The 21,793-nt window shown below is 44.1% G+C and overlaps 1 protein-coding gene across 2 annotated transcripts in view; it reads left to right on the forward strand.

The window, feature by feature from the left end:
- Positions 1-21,793, forward strand: part of SMCHD1 (structural maintenance of chromosomes flexible hinge domain containing 1) — a 207,175-nt gene that overhangs the window by 102,573 nt on the left and 82,809 nt on the right. For both annotated transcript variants that reach the window (XM_074987361.1, XM_074987362.1), the window contains exons 24-27: positions 1,316-1,450; positions 3,972-4,199; positions 10,937-11,085; positions 14,135-14,223. In XM_074987361.1, coding sequence (XP_074843462.1) covers positions 1,316-1,450; positions 3,972-4,199; positions 10,937-11,085; positions 14,135-14,223 — 601 coding nt within the window. The remainder of the gene's footprint in view (positions 1-1,315; positions 1,451-3,971; positions 4,200-10,936; positions 11,086-14,134; positions 14,224-21,793) is intronic.

The following is a 21,793-nucleotide window of genomic DNA, read 5'->3' on the forward strand; positions in this document are numbered from 1 at the left end:
TTCAATTACAGTCTGTGTGTATAGAGGGAGGGGGAGAGGAATCCTGCTTAAATTTTTTTTTGTCTGGAATTAGCTAATGCCTCCAGTGAATTCTTAATATAAGAGAGAATATTTGCAGGATACTGTGTGACAATTATTTTTAATATAGATTGTCAGCATATGACTGTAGAAGTTACTATTTTTAACTATTTTAACCATTTTCCTATATTTATCTTTCTCAGAAGTAATTTCATTATAGGCAACTTTAAAATGTTTAACAAAAACATTTGCACTTAAATTTTCATATGTATATTGTTTATGCTTGTTTCATACTTTCTTTCATTTCATGAATGACTGGCAAGTGCTCACTCACTTTTATATATAAAAGTAAATTTTAAATTTTGAGTCACGCATCATTTAAAATACTGTAAGGCAAAATATTTTAAGTATGAGGGATGAAAATGCTGGCTAATCTGTATAGAACAAATAGTATATTCATGTAACTTAAGGCCAGAGACCCTCGAGAAACTTGCCTGTGTAGCTATGTTAATTAAAGGTATGAGGATTTTTGTTCGTTTGGTGAGGGTTTGTTGGTGATTATTTCTGTTACAGTAAGGCCACTAGAATAAATGTGGTTAAATAAATATAGGCTCTGTCTACACTACCGAAATAACTTCAAAGTTGCTTACTTTGAAGCAACTTTGAAGTAGGGTGTGTGTTAGATACTCAGCTTCAAAGTAGGGCACTACTCCGTTCCCGGGAATGCAATAATGACTTGGAAGTTGGGCTCCCTACTTTGAAGTTAGGGAAAATGTGTGTACACTCTCTGCTGTCTACTTCAAAGTATTGCTTAACTTTGAAGTTAGTTTCTAGTGTAGATGCCCCCATAAAAGTGCATTTTGCACATATACTTTGTTTCACTCCAAGAACTGATACAAGCTGTACTGTCAGGATCAGATGAGTGTGCACAGAATGGTTTGCTGGTGTAGCTATATCAGCAAAAGTTTTCCCATGTAGACTGCACCTAAATTTTTAGAATAATAAGAGAGATTGTTGAAAACCAATGTTTTAAGACTAAGCTATGTTCTTGCTGTAAAGGAAGAACCTGTGTCCCCTAATAATATGTATTATTAAATGTATATTTCAGTCACAGTTGTAACCTTAGTCCTCTCAGGCCTCTCCTGTTGTTCATAGTTCTGGATTCTAAAAATCTTAAGGAAGGGGATCTCTAATTTCACCTGTACGGAGCTATGCTTCCCTTTGATGTTGCCTAATTAATATTTACACTTATTTAAAAGTGCTACTATATTTAAGTGTGATTTTGCATTTTAAACAGTTTATAGGTGCTCCAAATCTTCCTGTGTATGCTGTGGATTGCAGTAATGCTGGGACAAATATTTTAACTGGACCAGTGGTGTATGTACAGAATATAAAGAAAGACCAGATACTCAAAGCAAGGATTGAAATACCTGTAAGTATTGATCAGGGAGTGCATAAAAGTGAGAGGTGTAGAGATGGATTTAAATGCAACTGCAGACTGCAACTTTATGGTGCTCACAATAGAGAGGAGAGCTATATACCTATTCTTTCATGTACCAGGCAGTTAAATGAGACCAGTATGGCATTAAAGAACTCCTGCTCTATAATGGGCAAGTCACATTAGACCCTCTTCTTGGTTAATTCTTCCCTCCCCCACTCCATGCAAAGGGGTTATAGAGACTACTAAGGAGGATCTCTGTCTTCAGAGATTTCAGGTTGCCTTTTTTCCTTAAAGGCATATAGTGCACCAGTGAAATTTCACGTCTCATTTACCTGTGAGAGCTGGACCTTCCACCCTGAATCTACTTTTTGAACCAGCCAAAAGTTTTGATAAACTAAACATCTTCTATTATCTCTAAAGGTTAGACTTGCCTAACTTTATCTCTCAAATGCTTCTGGGAAGGTTAAAAGGCCACTTTGTCCCAGTGGGGAAAAAATCATCATAATCTCCCAAATAGCCAGTTGGTTAGACCTAAAACATTTTGGAAATACAACTCAACATAATGCCAACACAGGAATGAAGGACAGGTGGGGTGGCTATACAGTAACACAAAATGCACTGCAAAAGCCCAGAAGTGCTTTAAATCAGGGAGAAAGGGCACAGAAGAGCAAATTTGTTTCTCACACCTACCAGCCAATGGAAGACAGGGAATCTTACCTTTCGTCTTCCATGTATATTTCCTAACTATTTTGGGCTAAGCAGAAAGGATTTGGGATTTCCAGCCAGGTGTGTTCCTCATGAGCTGAGTTTCATTGCCTTCTAGTATGATCAAACGTATCCCATCCTTGAGCAGGGTCATTGTGCTATACCTATGCATGAATACTTTCAGAAAGGAGTGTTTAAAAAAAAATAGGCAAGAGAATGAATTGCAGAAATTGCTTTAGCTAAAACCCTTTTTCCTTGCTTTCCTTTGCGTATTATGTAGTGACTAGTTTAAGAGCTTAGGAATACTATCCTAAAAATTACAACATAAACATACATTATACCTATACAATGTACAGCTGTAAGATGTGGAAAAAACTTGCAGCTATTAATAGGTGCAAACAGAAGACAGCAGTAAAGGAGTTTGTGGTGTGCTCTTTTTTTATGTTAGATAAAAGCTTATATTTTCATCTTCAGTTCCTGTCATCTTGATGTTCTTCTGTTCTCCATTTTCTTTATAATTCATTTTCATTGTTAATATGAAATCATTCTTTATTCTAAATACTGTCATTTAACAATCTCTGTTAGCACAGGTTGGTATTTCTTAGTAGTTCACAGGTGCTTGTGTCTAGCCACAGCCATTATCACTTTTAACCCAATAATGGAAAAAAACATGAGGAATTTTAACTGGGTTTATCTTGAAACATGAGATTAGTTGTAAGCTCCTCCTTCCTTTAAAAAAAATCCAAACTTTATTTTCCAATAAATTTGCTATTTTCTGCCTTTTGAGATGGTAACTAGTATTGCCAGGCAACTAGTTTGTTTTACCTCAACACCCAGTTGAAAAGAGGCTGTTGTGGCTCTGGTCAGCATTGTTAATCAGGACATTAAAAGTCTGGTTGGCTGCACAGGCAGCCTCTCTACCCAGCTTCATGCAGTTACTGGGATGCTATCAACAACTGCCCCTGGCTCCTAGCCATAGGGGCAGCCACAGGGGCTCTGCTTTCTGTGCCCATACCAAGCACCAGCTCAGCAGCTTCCATTGACCAGGAGCTGTGGCCACTGAGTAGGAAGGGAGCTGTACCTGCAAGTGCAGGTAGCACGGAACCATGTGATCCCACTCCTGCCCAGGAAACAAGGGAGATGTAGCTGCTTCCTGGATCCCTGCATGGTTGCTTCCCCTAGATCCTAGGTGTCCTGGGAATGATGTGGATCCTGGGAACTGAACTGATCAAATTAGTCCTTTGCATAGCACTTAGAGCCTGGATGTATGTCCTCAGAGACTTTAAAAAGAATATTGCAGGTTTACATCTCCAAATTTTAGGAGTTTTAGTGATTTGAATTAATGGTGATTTGAAGTATCACAGATTAATATATTCTTAAAGTCTGATTTTCAGGGGTTCTGAACCTGACATCACCCACTGATGTCCATGGGAGCTGCTGCACTCAGCCATTAGTATTTAACCTTGCAAAAGGGATAGTTGTATAGTAAGATGCCAACTGACGTATTTTAAAGGGTGACTTTACTCTTAACACACATTTATTTTTAAAAATATACTGGATTAGAAGGGTGTGAAACTGAGAAACATCTACAGTAAACTATTTCAAGGTGTGAAATTGGATTTGCATTTTTCATTTTCGTTTTGTTTGGCAGTTCAGAGGCCAAAGTCTGACCTCAGTTACACTGAGGCAAATGTAAACTCAGAGTAACTCCTTTTCTCTCTGAGGGTATGAACTCAAATTCACCTTAACATTCACAAAATATACAACTATACATTTATGTTGTATTCAATATTTTTACCATTCATAGAGTTGTAAAGATGTGCCACCAGTGGAAAAGACTATTAAACTGCTCCCCAGTAGTCAAGTTGCAAGACTACAGATTTTTAGTGTCGAAGGACAAAAGGCTATTCAAATCAAGCACCAGGATGAGATTAATTGGATTGCTGGGGATGTCATGCACAACCTTATCTTTCAAATGTATGATGAAGGAGAGAGAGAGATCATCATAACTTCAGATCTAGCAGAAAAAATTAAGGTAGGTATTTTAGAAGAAACTTTATCATAAATTCAAAGTAGATGGGACACAATTCACAGCAGGTACAATATGGAAATAAGAAAATGTACTGGCTTGTGAACAAGGGGTTTATTCTCTATTTCTGTCTGCCTCTTTTTAAATTGGGTATCTGAGCAACATTCCAACTAGTAGTCTTCAGATAATATTAACACTTCAGTAAAACTCCTTTGGTTGGTCTGTGTCTTCAGACTTGCACTGCTGAAGAGTAGATATTTGGGATTGGTTTGAGCCTAGGCTCTGGAATACACCCCTCTTGCACACTCCCAGAGCCTAAGCTCTAGCTCAAACCTGGTTGTCTACACTGCAGTTTTTGGCTATGTCTACACCATGAATAAAGTCACATTTAATGAAGTTGACTTTTTTATGCTAGATTTTATAAAGTCAAACTTGAGTGTCCACAGATGTTCAGAAAGTCAATTGACCATGCCTCCAATGTCTTACCTACAGTCAACTGTGTGTGCAATGCATTGTGGGTACATATCCCACAGTGCCTTTTGCCCTGTTGCATTCTGGGGGAAAAATGTACTGTAAGTGCTTGTGGGTGTCTGATATCATCATCCCAGAATGCAAAGCACCCACCTCCATCCCCACTGGAAAACAAATGGTTTTTCCCAGCCATTTTCTAAAGCCTACCTCAGCTTACGCTGCTGCCTGAAGCTAGCATGGATCCTCAGCTACTTCTGGCTGTTGCACAGTGCGTTATGGCCACTTTCTAGAGTGTCCTGCAGTATATATTTAGACAGCGGCAGTGGGAGGATGAGATGGATGTGGAGGAAGGGGATGCATTGGCTGATAGATCTGGACAATAGGAATTTGGAAATGCTTGCTGCCCTTGATGCATTGCTTACATTTGAACACTGTTTCTGGAGACATGAAACCAGCACACACTGGTGATACCACAATGTTTTGGTGTCGTGAGATGACGAGTGTTAGGTGCAGAACTTCCACATGCTCAAGGCCACTTTCATGGAACTTTGTGATTTGCTGTCCTGTTCCCTGAAGCACAGCAATACCAGAATGAGACCTGCTTTACAATTTGCAAGCGAGTGGCAATTGTTCTCTGGAAGTTTGCAACGCCTGACAGCTACTTGTCAGTGGTAAATCCATTTGGGATGGGCAGATCTACAGTGGGAGCTGCAGGAATACAGGCAGCCAATGCCATCTGTCAACATCACATGCAGAAGACCATGACCCTAGGAACTATCCAGCACATATTGGATGGCTTTGCTTCCAAGGAGTTTCCTAACTGCAGTGGGGTGATAGATGGAATGCACATCCTCCCTTGCAGCCCTGGACCACCTGGTTCAGAGCACATAAACCGCAAAGGGTAATTCTCCGTGGTGTTGCAGGAGTTAATGGATCACAAAGGTCATTTCGCTGACATCACTGTGGGATGGTCAGAAAAGGTGCATGATACGCACATCCTTAGAAATTCAGATCTGTACAGAAAGCTTCTGGATGGGTCTTTTCTTCCCAGACCAAAAAGTCAAGATTGGTGACATGAGATGCCCATAGTGATACTGTGAGACCCTGCTTACCCTCTGCTCCCTTTCTTCATGAAGCCACACACACAGACAGTCTGGACCGCAGTCAGGAATACTTCAGCTACAGAATGCGCAAGTGCAGTATAGTGGTGGAATGTGCCTTTGGCCATTTAAAAGCCAGATTCAGGTGCCTTTTGACCCATTTTGGACCTTTCTGAAACCAACATCCCCACCATGGTTGCATCATGCTATATTCTTAACATTTACAAATCAAGTGGGGAGAATTTCGTGCCAGCCTGGATTGCAGAGTCAGATGCCATGAACAGGGTTTATGCATAGCTGCACACAAGGGCATTCACCAGTGCCCATGCAGAGGCAACAGTAATCAAGGAGGCTTTGAAAAATAGCTGTATGAATGAGCAAACTGCCACATGATTCTGTTGCATTTAACTGTTGTGATACCATGCCCACTCCCCAAAATGACGTGCACTCCTCCCCAGATGAACCAATAAATGACACTGTGGTTTTCACAAAGAATATTTTTATTGCCGATGTCGGGGGGTGGGGGTGAGGACTAAGGTTCAGGAAGAAGAAGGGATGTCAAGAATGGTGGAAGAGCCTTTTGCAATGGGGAAAGGTCATGGGAGTGGAGCAGGAGACTGTCCTCCATCCCCCTCCCCCCGCCTTCAGGGACCACAATGAGAGGGTGTTGAGCTATATTGAGGGGACCCCAGGCAGTGGAGAGTGGAGTCCACATAATGAGTCCTGCATTGGGCATCCCTGTGCAGCTCCAGTATGAAACACGTGATCTCTCTTTGCTCTCTGACAGCCGTCAGGAGCTCTGCCAAGTCCTGTTTCCTGAATTGGAGCAGCTTTTGCAGGACTGTAGGATACTGTGCCATCAGTGCTCTGTCAACGTTTGGTTAACAATGGCTCTGATGTCAGACTTATCTAGATGCTGCAGGATAAGGTCCTGTTTCCATCTTTTCCTTTTCTTTATTGTGGCAGCCTTGTCTCCTCCATTAAAGCTGCTTGCTGAAGAAAGAGAATGTCAAAATGTAGATACAGTTGACACACAAAGTGCTTTGGATCCTTAAGGATGACAATGAATCAACCCCTGCAGAACAGAATCTGTTACTTATCCCAATCAGTTCATTTAAGGACATGGTAAAATACGGCTCGCTTAAGAAGGGGGTGGGGGTGTGTTGAAAAGAAAGCCATGTAAACTAAACTGTAAAGCGCATGGCGGGGGGGGAAGGGTTTGATTCCACTGGATGCATGGCAGGCTGGCTGGGAGGTAATCCCTGTGAAATGCAAAGAGCAGAAAAAAAAACTTTCTTGGTGGTTCCTCATCAAGCCAGCAACGTGGTGGGAGGGAAGAAGGCCAGGAGAGCCACCAGCCACATGGTGTGGCAGGACCATCCTGGGAAACTTTAATAGCTTGGGAGCAGTGTGGGAAAAATCTAATCAAAATTACCATTCTTCTTTGGGTTGCCAAAAGAGATATCAGCCTCCTAAGAATAACAGTGTGTGAAAAAGAAAATATGCTCATACAGCGTGAGCAAAAGGCTGCAAAAATGCTGTGTGGCGCCATGATACCAGATTACTTTCTGGTTGCCTGGCATGCGAGGTGTGCAATCATGGAAGCTACAATAAGTCAGGTCTCTCTAAAAATCTTGCGCAAAAATTAAGCGTACCTGGCTGAGACCTTCATGAAGATCTCCCAAGAAGGATAAGCGTTCCACCCCCAGAAATACTAAACAAGCTGTTTGAAGGGGCATAGATCCACTGCACCTGACCCGCAACCCACTTGTAGCAGTTTAAAAAAATGTGCTCTATGTAAGCAAATCTATACCTAAACCCAGTCACAATCTGCTCGTAGCATTCTGAAAAAATACTCGCCATAAGAGCCGTTTCCTGGAGGTTCAGGTATTGATGATGAGGGGACTGGCTCAAGGTGAAGGGTTCTGGGATGGCAGGATCAGCTTCATTGGGCCACTGCTGATGATTGTTGCTGTCCCCCTCTTCTTTGGCCTCTGCCTCCTGCTTCTCCTCTGAGCTTGACACTTCACTAATCCCACTGGACTCCTCAGTATAGCCTTCTTCAGAGCCCCAGTTAATACTGGGAACTGTGGTTGGGTCTTTCCCATGAATGGTGTCCAGGTTTTCATAATACTAGCACATCTTGGGAGACAACCCAGATCAGCCGTTGGTTTCCTGGACTTTAGGATATCTCTGCTGGCGCTCCTTCACTTTCACCCAGCTTCAGTGAGCTTCTCAGATCAACCTTTTGCGATCATCCCCTGCAAAATCTTTTCATAAATGCCTGCATTTCACTTGCAGAATCAGTCTACCTGCCACTGACTCCTCTTCCCAAACAGGAATCATAGAAACTACAACGGAAGGGACTTCGAGAGGTCATTGAGTCCAGTCCCCAGCCCTCACAGCAGGCCCAAGCACTGTCTAGGCCATTCCTGGTAGATGTCTGGCTACCCGGCTCTTAAGTATCTCCAGTGATGGTGATTCCACAACCTCCATCAGTAGCTTATTCCAGTGCTTGACCTCCCATGCTGCAGTTTAAGCCTATAGCTCCTTGTCCTATCCTCAGAGGCCAGGGAGAACATTTTTTCTCCCTCTTCCTTGTAACCTTCTTTGAAGTACTTGAAAACTGCTGTCATGTCTCCTCTGTGTCTTCCCTTCTCTAAACTAAACAAGTCCAGTTCTTTCAGTCTTGCCTCATAGTGCATGTTCTCTGGACCTTTAATTTTTCTTGTTGTTCTTCTCTGGACCTTCACCAATTTCACCAATTTCTCCACATCTTTCTTGAAATGTGGTGCCCAGAACTGGACACAGTACTCCAATTGAGGCCTAATGAGTGCTGAGTCTAGCGTAAGAATAACTTCCTATGTCTTGCTCTCAGCTGTTCTGTTAATGCACAGCAGAAACATGTTTGCCCCCCCCTTTTTGTGCAACAGCATCACGCTGTTGGCTCATATTTAGCTTGTGGTCTGCTATGACCCATAAGTTGCTTTCCGCAGTACTCCTTCCTAGACAGTTGCTTCCCATGTTTGTATGAAGCTGATTGTTCCTTCCTAAATAGAGTACTTTGCATTTGTCCTTTTTAAACTTCACCTTGTTTACCTCAGACCATTTCTCCAGTTTGTCAAGATCATTTTGAATTCTGGTCCTATCCTCCAAAGCAGTTGCAACCCCTCCCAACTTGGTATCATCTACACACTTAATAAGCATGCACTCTATGCCAATATCTAAATTGTTGATGAAGATATTGAGTAGAACTGGTTCCAGAATAGATCCCTGCAGCACCCCATTTGTTATGCCCTTTCAGCATGACTGCAAACCATTAATAACTACTCTCTGAGAATGTTTATCCAACCAGGTATGCACCCACCTTATAGTATCCCTATCTTAGTTGTATTTGCGTAGCTTATTGATAAGATGATCATGTGAGACCATATCAAATGTCTTACTAAAGTCTAGGTATACTACATTCAGCACTTCTCCCTTACCCACAAGATTTGTTGTCCTGTCAGCTGTCAGATTGGTCTGGAATGATTTGTTCTTTACAAATCCATGCTGGCTGTTCCTATCACCTTATTTTCTTCCAGATGTTTGCAGATGATTCTCATTATAGGTCCGTGCTTGAGCTGTCTTGCAACCCTGAGATCTCAGATCAGAAGAACCCCGAGTACTCATGATGGCAGAATGGCTAGATTAGATGGCTAGAGATGCAGTGCCTAGATGCAGTGGATGGCTCCTGATGTGTGCTATCCACTCTGGTCAGAATATGAATTCAAATTCCCGGGCTTCCTGGTGCCTAATTCAAATTCTGGGCTTCTTGTTACCTACTTCCTGCATTCCTGGGGAACAGCAGAGATGAAAGTGGACAGAACAGACAACTGTTGGGCATTGTGGGATACATGTGGGACATCTCTGGAGGCAATAAAATTGATTTAAAGAAATACTGTTTCCACACTAGCATTATTTTGACCTTTTAAATTCAAACTTGGCATTATGCCAACTCGCATGGTTGATGTAAGTATGTCTACCTCAACACTACCTAAAATTGACCTAATGGTATTTGCAGTGAAGACAGTGATGCTATAAAATTGAACTAACGGCTCTAAAATTGACTTTATGCTGTAGTGTAGACATAAGCTTATAGTGCCACAGTCCAACTCTCAGTCAACTGACAGGCCAACCATGGATGATTTATGTTAGACTAGGCATTGCCTCACAGGCCCCTTGAGAACCTGAAGCACCATACAAACATGGAACTGTTACTTTTCTCATTTAATAACGTTGTTGAACTGTACAAAATCCAATAAAATAAAAATGTTAAAATTATGTTTATAGAGGGTAAAGACATTTAATGACCAGTTTATTGAATTGAATAAGACTTATATAATATGTATCATATTCAGTTACCATTAATGCCAGGAGCTATCTTACCAGTAAAGTTCTTAGACTAATATTACTTTAATTGCATAGTCCATTTTATTAACTGATAAAAGTAATATCACTTTGCGTGTATGGCATTCAGGTTCCTCCAGGCTACAAAGAGCCAGTACAAATCTTGCCTGAATAAAAAGTACAGAACAGGCCCTTTTGGTTTATTCAGAGCATCTTTTGCAGTAATATGCACTTTGAAAAGTAAGTTACTATTTTCAAGCATTTTTAGAAGTAAAATTAAAGTTATTCCTTCTTCATTGCAAAACTTCCTCAATTCTTCATAGCCCGTATAATGTGTTAATCCATGTGAAACCTGTCCCAGGCTCATACTCTCAGCTCCAAGGGCTCTCCTGATGTTGGGTAACCTGGTCAGATTTGCGTCAAACCTAATTCCTTTATGAAGGACTTACTTTTTTCCTCTTATATACAGATGTAAGGCTTGATACCAAGGCAGAGCTCCATTGAATTGATTCAGATATTATCTTGGTAAGGTTCCATAGCATTGGCATTCTATTAAGAAGAAATTTAGGCAATCAGCAAAGCTGAAAGTAAGTTCTCTTCAAAGTAGATGCCTGTTTGGGTGACATAGGTTAGTGTTGGAAAAACTGAAGGCTCATGATTGATTGCTACTGTTGTGTATGTTTTTACATATACAATTCAGTCCTGAAAACCATAATGTGTATATACGAATGAAGGATGAACATTGTATAGCTAGTGGTTAGTTAATAAATAATTTGGTTTTAGGTTAACTGGACACCCAGGATTAACAGAGAACATCTGATTCAGGGACTACTGCCTGATGTCAAAGTACCAACATCTGTAAAAGATGTGCGTTATTGCCTAATTACATTCCATGATGAGCATGTGTCTTTGGAGAGTGCATTTACAGTCAGGTCTGTTCCTTTAAAACACACTTTTGTTAATAATGGTTTTTGTAAAAGGTTGTAATGCTGTTCTTTAAAAAACAAAAATTAGCACCTTTTCTCTAAAAGGGAAAAAAATCAAATTATTGGTAAAAGAAACTGTATTTTTAAGGGATGAAATAGGCTATCAAACAAAAAACAAAGTTTGATTGCAGAGAAGAGCATGATCTGTGGAGAAAAAAATCAGTGTATGGCTGGCTATACATAGCCTGACAATCGCTTGTGACTATAAATTCATTCAAAGGGAGGATGTTGGTGCAAAATATTGATAGATTTCAGTTGCGTGTGTTGCAGGATTGTTGAAAAACATTGGCCTGTCACGACAGGTTACTACAACAACAACAACAAAAGAGAAATATTAGCACCAGTGTATGCTACACTGTACTTTGTATGGGTATCCTACAATTCCGATAGTGATTATTAAATATATAACCTACTTTCAGCATCTGTAGGACTTCATGACTTCAAACTATTGTATAAATATTAAGTACAAGTGAAAATATCTTTGCAAGATATGTTTGCAGCAATCAGACATTCTCAAGAGCTGCAAAATACAAAATGGTAGCCAACCCTGAAGCAACCAAGACTGTACAAACTTGGGAAAGAAATTTAATTTTAAATGCTTTTAAAACACTCAGCGTTCCTCATTGTGTAAAATAAAATTCTTTAAATAGACAGAAGATGTTTTGGTTAGCTAGCAGTCTCCATTCTTCTTCAGGAGAAAGTTTGTTGAAAAAAAACCAGTAGCTGTTGCTGAAATAAAACAGAACAATAGCTATCACAATCTTTTTTTATTTTATTCAATTTTATTTTTAATTTGAGAAGATGATTCTTCTTTCTTCCCTGGACAGTAATCTTCCTAACAATTTGTGTTTTAGGAAGCTGATTCGAGCACATTATCTTATTTTTTTTAAAAATTATATATGAATCTGAAAATAATTGTCAGACATGATTGTGGACATGTCCAAAGTAGTCTGTTCACATAGAATACAATAAATGATAGCGCCATATGCGCTGTTTGGAGAACAACGGTTTGTTTAGAGCCAATACAGCATTAATATCACAATTTTTTTAAAGTCTCCATCTGGATGGATTCCAAGGATTAGTTTGGGAACAAGGCTTAATAACCCTGAAAAGAATGTATGCAATGTTCTCTTAGCTGTGTCAATCCCACTATGTTAGAGATGAGATGAAAATAACATCTTGTATCAACTTATGTCGGTGACATACACCAACCTTTTGAACTACCTAGAGTTCTTCCTCAGCTTTGGGGAGGATATTCAGAGGGTCATAGCTAAACATGTCCTTAGCCTTGAAAGGTCCTTTTAGAATATGTGCTAACTACTTATATTAACTACAGTAAATATTTTCATATCCAGCTGCCACAAGATTGGGAGGTCGCCGGATAGTCAGATATTCTGGATAATAGAGAAGTGTTCCGAGCAATGCATAGTACTAAAGAAAAACAAGATTAGATATTAATAAACAAAGTATGCAGAGTACTTCATTTACCAACAACAGTAGCATTGTACACTCTAAACTTATGAGCTGTGTCTACTGGAGAGCTCGATAGAACTCAGGGAGCATCTACACTCATAAGCCATTTCTACACATGCCCATGCCCCACTGTGGCAAGTGAATGAATGGCCTGAAATGTATTAGAGGCACAGATGCAAATTCCCCAGGCCTCAATAGCATAACGTCACAAAAATTTTCAGGAAGCACAGGCTTCTGGAAGGAGGACTTCCTTCCAGAAGACACCCCCCGGCCCCCAGGGGCCACGCTTCTACACGTTGTTTTGGAGTCTGGAAGAGCGTCTTCCAGACTCCAAATCATGTGGCCTTATGCTAATGAGGCGACAGTGTACACACTTAAAGCATTCTCTCGACAGATTCTCAAGAGAACTCTGCATTTGCCTTGACAGTATTATCCTTCAAAAAATTGAGGCATAACACTCTGTCGAGAGAGTACTGTTCACAGAAGTACAGCATAGACGCTTCTGTCAACAGAGAGGGCTTCTGGTTGCCGGGCAGCCCTGTTTGCAGACCTGCCATTCCTTTCTGTCATTGGAGGGCAATGCTGTGTGGTAGTTCTCTTGACAGAACAAGGTGTGTGTAGCAGCACTCTGTTGACAGAGGTTCTGTTGCGATTTCTCGGTCAACAGTAACTTCTGTTAGATGCTTCTAGTGTAGACCTAGCCAATACTGTATTTGCTGTATTTATTTGTATTTACTTTCATTATACTGTACTTATGGAAAATGTAACTGAAAAATACTTAAGGTTAAAATGCCAGTTATTTTAGAGTTCTGGATAATAGAATGATGGATATGAAAGGGTTTACTGTATCTCTCTTGTTCAGCCTTCTGTTTAGCTGTGAAACTCTGAGTTCCTTTCCCAAACTGGTGGCATGAAATCTTCTCTTTCACTAACAGAAGTTGGTTTAAAAAGGTATTATCTCACCTGAGAAGAATGATCAATCCTAAACAGAGCAGACCTATCTTAATAAGGTCATTTATATGGCCTCATTTAGAACATAACTTGAATGCTGATTCATTTAGCTGATTATGGTTAGACATAGTGCCTATGGACGACAAAGTAACTCAATTCAGTAAATCAACTAAGCTAATATTTTATAATTAATTGACTAATGCACAATTTATTAGGTCCTAATCTGGTTGCAGTTACTGTTCTGAATTGCTGAGTAGGCTGGATTCAGTCTGATTGCAAAAACCAATTAACAATCTTATTTATGCTAAGTATTGGTAGCTGGATTAGTAGAAATACGTGTTTTAACCAGGTTCCCAGACATTTTGGGATATGAGTGGTGCTCGTACTAATTCAGAAAGAAGTAAAAATTCAAAAGTTCATTAATTACTAAATCAGCGTAAGCACTTGCTCCTGTAATATATTCAAGAATATAATTTTGAAAATCCAGTTGTGAATGAGTTATTTTTGTTATGACTGTTTGAAGTAATTGGTTTAATGAAGATCTACAAGTCTGTTTTGTACACTGATTTAGACCACTTCCTGATGAGCCAAAACACATTAAATGCAAATTAAAAGGACCAAATACATTACAGATGGGTGAAGAGCTACAAAGTGAAATTGGTGAGTACCTAGATTTTATATGCTGCTTTGTAGGATGTAAAAATTTCCTTATCACTAATAATATATTCTTCCTCGAGTGTCCCCGTGGGTGCTCCACGATAGGTGTCGGGCTCGCCCCGGTGCCGCAGATCGGATCTTTCCAGCAGTTTCTGCCGGACTGCGCATGCGCCGGCGTGCACCGCTCCCCTGTGCGCTCCCGGCCACGTGCGCGATCCGGTCCCCACCAGTTCCTTCTTAACCGCCATCGGCTGCAGACGGAATCTGCTCAGGCTGCGGCCAGAGTCAGCGTATTTAGAGTTTTTCAGAGTTTTAGAGTTTCTTTTCAGAGCTATTAGTTAAATTGTTTTTCTTTATTGCAAAAAAAAAAAAAAAGAAAAAAAAAATAATATATATACATATAAGTAGAAAGTCTTAGTAACGAGAAGGAGGAGCGGAGGCAACCCGGGGACGTGAAGGCCAGTAGGCCTCCTGCTGCGGCAGGCTGGAGTCCGTGAGAGGGGAACAGGCACAGAGAAGATGCTAAGTACCCTATTAACAGCTCAAAGACTCACCTCAATGTCCTCTTCGGGATTCAAGAAGTGTGAGTCGTGCCGCGAAGCTATGCTGGCTTCTGATGGGCACAGTCAATGTATTAGGTGCCTGGGGGAATCACGCGTCACCCAGAAATGCTCCTTCTGTGCAAAGCTCACGGCCAGAGCCAGAAAGGATAGAGAAATGCGGCTGAAAATGCTGCTGTTTGATAAGGCCCTCCAGCCAGACGTGCCGGAGAGGCCTCAACTGGAAGGACCCACAGGGCTCCATAAAAGGAAGCCGGTGTCCCTCACCCCCTCGGTGCAGAAACGGAGGAAGCTCTCTCCAGCCCGATCCCTGCCGGCGGACACAGCGAGCGGGACGGGCGTAGCACACAGCCCTCAGCTGCAGTCACAAGCAAGCGGCAGCGCAGCAGTGCACGTGGCAGAGGCTGAGCCTCCGATTACTAAGCAGCCGGCCCGCGCATTCAGAGCGGTGGCCAGGCAAGCGCCGGAACCGGCAGCACTGCCGCAATCAGCACAGGCCCCCACAGCACCAACGGTGCAGGGCCAACAGGCACGTAGCCTGCAGGCACCGGAGGAGACCACCCGCGCGGCACCACAGATAAGCGTGCCGAGCACGGCACCGACAGCAGGGCCGAGATCCCCAGCACGGGGAGGGGCGGAGCCAGCCCCGCAGGGGAGGGGAAAGGCAGCTGTGAAAATGCGGCATCGCAGCCCTTCTCTGGACAGGGCTGCAGAGCTGCTCTCAACAAGTCCTCCCCTTATGCTGCGTACACCAACCAGGAGACGTGGGTCTCCCCCAGCCTACCCAGAGCCTCCTTCTCTGTTCCTCCAACCAGCGTCACCATGGCTTGGGCCACCCTTGCCTTTTCTGGGATTTGACCCTCTGGAGTACTACCACAAACCAGTTTCACCATTGTCTCAGTCATCCAGACGATCTCGCTCCCCCAGACATCGGGGGTATGCACCTCGAGAGTGGTCCAGGTCTCCATCCCAGGAACCATGCCCGTGCTGCCACGGTCGTCCTTATCACGCTGGGCATAGACACCACAGACATACACCCAGGGGCAGGTCCCCCTCGACCGCCCAGTACCCCCGCGGGCACTCACGGACGGGGACGGAAACACAGCTGTCTCAAGGGGAGCTGATTTTGGAACCCCGAGATTTTCCCTCGCAAGCCTCCAGTGAGAGGGTGTACCACCGGCAGCAGGACCCTGAGAGTTCAAGGGAGGTCTACCCTAGTGGTTCCTCCTTGTCCTCCCCCGACGAGGCTACGGCCCCCGGGGATGTTGCCCCCCCAGACGACCTCAAACAGTTTCAGGAGCTGTTGAAAAGGGTGGCTTTCGCGCAAGGCATCCAAACAGCAGAGGTGCAGGAGAAGCACCACAAGCTCCTCAAAAACCTGAGGCCTCTGGCCTTGTCCAAAATCGCTATCCCGCTCGACGAAGCAATCATGGAGTCTGCTACTACCATATGGCAGACCCTGGCTTCCAGTCCACCTATAAACAAGAGGGCGGATAAGAAATACTTCGTCCCGGCGAAGGGCATGGAGTTTCTGTTTAGTCACCCACAACCAAATTCTCTGGTGGTAGAATCGTCTCAGCAGAGATTGAAGACTTCCCAGTACAAAGTGGGGGGAACGGATAGAGATGCCAAGAAGCTAGAGCTATTTGGCAGAAAGGTATACTCCTCCTCCACCCTGCTGCTGAGAATGGCTAATTATGCAGCACATCTAGCGCACCACAGTTTCGACAATTACTCCAGGCTTACTTCTCTCATGGATTCGCTTCCAGAAGATAAGAAGCCGGTGCTGAAGGCCATCATGCAAGAGGGCTATGCAGCTTCAAGGACGGGGATCCAGATCGCCCTGGACGTAGCGGACACGGCGGCACTCTCAACGGCTACGGCAGTGGTCATGCGCAGGGAATCCTGGCTCCAGACATCGGGTATCCCGAGGGATCTGCAGGCAAAAATTGTCGATCTCCCTTTTGACATGCAGAAGTTGTTTGCAGAGTCAACTAATTCGGTCCTTCATTCCAGTAAAGACTCAAGAGCCACACTCAGAACCCTGGGTATTTGTACCCCTCCATACAGAAAGAAAAAGTATTACCCTCAACAAAGGCGATACCTGTTCCAACCTCAGCATGCTCAGTACCAACGGGGCTACGACCAAGGGCGGCATCAACAGCAACAACAGTATAGAACTCCCAGGCGACGTTCCCAACAAGGCCATGCATCCTCGGCGCAGACCCAAAGGCAACAAGTTTGACGGACAGGTCGAGGGCTGCACTATTACTACCATCACGCAATGTCATCCACAATTAATGTTCCATCATCGCCTCCGACCATTCCACTCACAATGGCAAAAGATCACCACAGACAAGTGGGTACTAGAGATCATAGCCACGGGTTACATGATCCCCTTTCAGTCGCTCCCACCGCGAAGACCTCCGCCCAGGCCTCATCTCAGGGATGCCTCCCACGAGGCGAAACTCAAGCACGAGGTGGACCACCTGATGCTTATAGGGGCGGTGGAAAGAGTGCCAGAGCGACTCCAGGGAAAATGGTTTTATTCACGATACTTCCTCACAGAGAAGAAAACAGGAGGATGAAGGGCCATCTTAGATCTTCGAGGCCTCAAGCGGTACTTGCGCAAACAACGCTTTCGGATGATCACAGTCGTCTCTATACTCATGGCACTGGACAATGGAGATTGGTTTGCAGCCCTTGACTTACAAGATACGTATTTTCATATAACGATCCACCCAGCTCACAGACGTTTTCTCCTGTTTATGGTTGGCAAAGAACATTTCCAATACAAGGTTCTACCGTTCAGCCTCTCCTCGGCCCCCAGAGTCTTTACCAAGACCCTGGCAGTGGTGTCAGCCTACCTGCACAGACAGGGGGTATTTATATTCCCATGTCTGGACGACTGCCTACTGAAAGGGGCCTCGAAGGCGGAGGTACTATGCATGATACGCGTAACAGCAAACACGTTTTCTTTGCTGGGCCTGGTCATCAACCTTGCGAAGTCAAAGATCGACCCCACACAGGACATAGAGTTCATAGGGGCACGCATAAATTCTATCACAGCAAGGGTTTATCTACCTGACGCTCGCTTTAGTGCCATCGGTTCCCTGGTACAAGTCATTACATACAGCCCCACGGTGCCGGTTTTAACGTGCTTGCAGCTGCTCGGCCACATGGCAGCGGCAACGTTCGTGGTACAGAACGCCAGATTGCATATGCGCAACCTACAACACTGGCTGGCGAGCGTTTACAAGTCGGCATCCCATACTGTCCGCAGGGTGGTGTCGCCCACGACAGAGGTGCACAGATCCCTGCAATGGTGGGTAAACCCCAAGAACATGCTAACAGGGGTACCCTTTCACCAACCACAAATCTCTATTTTTCTCACCACCGACGCCTCCCACATAGGGTGGGGAGCACATATTGGCGAAAAGGTGACGCAAGGACTGTGGTCCCCTACGGAACAGTCACTGCATATAAATATACTGGAGCTCAGAGCGGTGTTCAATGCCTGCAAACACTTTCAAGACCACATACAAGGCAAGGTAGTCGGGATCAATACAGACAATATCTCCACCATGTTTTTTTAAATCGACAAGGCGGAGCTCGATCCCGTGCCTTATGTGCGGAAGCAGTCCAGCTGTGGAACTGGTGCATCGCCAACAGTATAACGTTGAAAGCCTCGTACTTACCAGGCGCTCACAACGTGAAGGCAGACCAGCTGAGCAGGCACTTCTCACTCACACACGAGTGGCAGATCCGCTCCAATCTGCTACGACCGATTTTTTCATGCATGGGGGTTTCCCCAGATAGACCTGTTTGCCACTCAGCACAACAAGAAGTGCCCCCAATACTGCTCCAGGGCAGGTCTGGGGCAGGTGTCCTTGGGGGACGCGTTCGCGATTTCGTGGAAGGGCCCACTGCTTTACGCATTTCCCCCACCCACGGTGCTCATCCACAAGGTCCTGCAGAAAGCCAGGAGGGAGAGAGCCCGCATGATCATAGTGGTCCCCACATGGGATCGACAGCAGTGGTTCCCCTTGCTTCTCCGCATGTCGGATCGTCCACCGCTTCCCCTTCCGGTAGCGCCCGACCTGCTCATGCAGGCCCAGGGGTCCATAGTGCATCCACACCCCCGAGGCCTGCGCCTACAAGCATGGTTAATCCATGGCTCAGCTCCCTAGAAAGTACATGCACGGAGGGAGTACAACAAGTCCTGGAAAGTAGCCGAAGGATCTCCACCAGGAAGACCTACAAACAGAAATGGACTCGATTCACCTGCATGGTGTTCCACCAAGCAGTTAGATCCCCTTGAAGAGCCTATACCTGTCATACTAGAATACTTACTGGACCTCAAGAGAGGCGGGCTCTACCTCTCCTCGTTGAAGGTCCATCTCGCCGCTATATCGGCTTTTCGGCATGAAGAGGAAGGGCTCACGGTGTTTGCCCATCCTGTTGTTACCAGGTTCCTGAAGGGGCTGGTAAACCTGTACCCCCTTCGGAAACCGCTTCCACTATCATGGAGCTTGGACCTGGTGCTCAGCGCGCTAATGGGACCACCCTTTGAAACCTTAGCCACGGTTTCCCTCCATCTCCTTACGATAAAGACAGCCTTCCTTCTTGCAATCACGTCAGCTCGCAGGGCGAGTGAGCTCACAGCAGTTATGGCAACGCTGCCCTGCACGGTATTCTCAAAGGAGGCGGTAACCTTACGGCTGTACCCAGCCTTTGTTCCGAAAGTTTCTTCAGAGCTCCATCTTAATGAACCTATAGTTTTACCCTCGTTTTACCCGAAGCGTCATAGATCCAGCAAGGAGGCACGCCTGCACCTCCTGGACGTGAGGAGGGCGTTGGCCTTCTACATAGGCAGAACTAAGTCCTTCTGGAAAATGGACAGACTCTTAGTCTCTCTCGCTCCCAGCTCAAAAGGAGAGGGTCTCTCTTCACAGAGAATCTCGAAGCACATTGTGCCCTGCATAAAGATGTGCTACGAACTTCGAAAGACTCCTTTACTGGCCCTGCCTAGGGCTCATTCCACCCGGGCGGTGGCGGCATCAACAGCCTTTTTCAAGGGCATCGCGCTAAAAGTCATCTGCAGAGCAGTGACCTGGTCATCCTGTGACACCTTCGCCAAGCATTATGCCCTACACCGGGTATTCCAAGAGGATACCCACCTCTCGACAGCGGTCCTTTCGGGGACAAGCTGCACATAACCCGATTACCCACCTCCTTTCTTGGTTTACTGCTGGGTAGTCACTTATCGTGGAGCACCCACGGGGACATTCGAGGAAGAAAGAGAAGTTACTCACCATAGTAACGATGGTTCTTCGAGATGTGTCCCCGTGGGTGCTCCACCACCCGCCCATCCTCCCCGCTTCTGATCTCTGTTTGGTGTTTTTCAGAAGCATCTGAGGCGGTTGGTCAAGGAACTGGCGGGGACCGGATCACGCAGGGAAGCGGCGTGTGCCAGCACATGCGCGGTCCGGCAGAAACTGCTGGAAAGATCTGACGTGCGGCGCCGGGGCGAGACCAACACCTATCGTGGAGCACCCACAGGGACACATCTCGAAGAAACATCATTACTACGGTGAGTAACTTCTCTTTATCTTGTTATCTGCAGAAACAGAACTGTGGCAGAAGTTCTGCAGTACGTTGTCTAGTGTAAAATAGGCAGTTTCAGTTTTAAATTAACATCTTAGTGTGGAAGAGTTTGTTACATCTCAAAATGAAAAAGTTGTATTTAAAAATATCTTCTAGCAGAGAAAACCCACCTGTAAATCTGAATTCCTAATCTGCTTGATATCCCTCCCTCTGGAGCTCAGATCATCAGAAAGGGTTTATTTAAATTATGCTTTCTAAAAGCTCTTGAGGTGAATATTAGTTCAGACCTCTTTTCAGATATCTGCGGTGCATCTTTATACTAGGAACTACTTCAAAGTTAGGCACTACATTGAAGTAGCCAGCAGAGAGTCTACACACATTTTCCCTTACTTCAAAGTTAACTCCTTACTCCGTTCCACTCTACTTCAAAGTAAGCAACTTCAAAGTTATCTTTGTCGTGTAGATACGGTCACAGTTATCTTTACGTTGACAGATATGAAGAACTGAGACTGAGGTGTCATTCAGAGGCGGTTTTGGAACAAATTAAACAGCAGTAAGTCACCAGGACCAGATGGTATTCACCCAAGAGTTCTAAAAGAACTTGTATGGGAAAGAGCAGAACTACTAACTGTAGTCTGTAATCTGTAATTTAAATCATCTTCTGTAGCTAATGTGACACCAATTTTTAAAAAAAGGCTTCAGAGATGATTCTGGCAGTTACAGGCAGGTAAGCCTGACTTCAGAATTGAGTAGAGAGTTTGAAATTAGAATAAAGAACAATAATGTCAGACATACAGATGAACGTAATTATGGTGGGGCGGGGGGGAGAAAGGAGTCAACGTGTTTTTTGTAAAGCACTGATTCTTAACCTTTACTGCACCTTCACCCCTTTGGTTCTCAAAATATGTTCTTGCACCCCTTATCAAAAATGGAGATGGGGGCTATACACTTTTTAAATGCATATTAAATATATGTAAAATCATTTTATGTTTATTACTCACCACCAATAATAGTACAGTAGGCATATAAAAATATGCAAGTACTACCCAGAGATGTTGCAGAGTTTTTCTGTGGAAGTAAACTGTAATCGACAAACTAAGTTAGCAGCTAGCTGAATTCATACGTAGGTTTGATGAAACAAAGTAGTTGTACTTATGTACCCATGGTTAGTTTGTGTTTTTGATTATTTGCATTCTGAAAAAAAATCTGGCATGTCTCACACCCCAAAAGGGCATCACACACCCCCTGGGTTAAGAGCCCCTGTTGTAAGGGGGAATCATGCATTACCAATCTTCTAGAATTCTTTGGGCAGGAGGGGGTCAACAAGCATGTGGACAGGGGGTCTAGTGGATATAGTATACTTAGATTTTCCGAAAGCCTTTGACAAGTATCCTTGCCAAAGGCTC

This window comes from Carettochelys insculpta, chromosome 2 (genome assembly GCF_033958435.1).
Source record: "Carettochelys insculpta isolate YL-2023 chromosome 2, ASM3395843v1, whole genome shotgun sequence".
Lineage (NCBI taxonomy): Eukaryota > Metazoa > Chordata > Testudines > Carettochelyidae > Carettochelys > Carettochelys insculpta.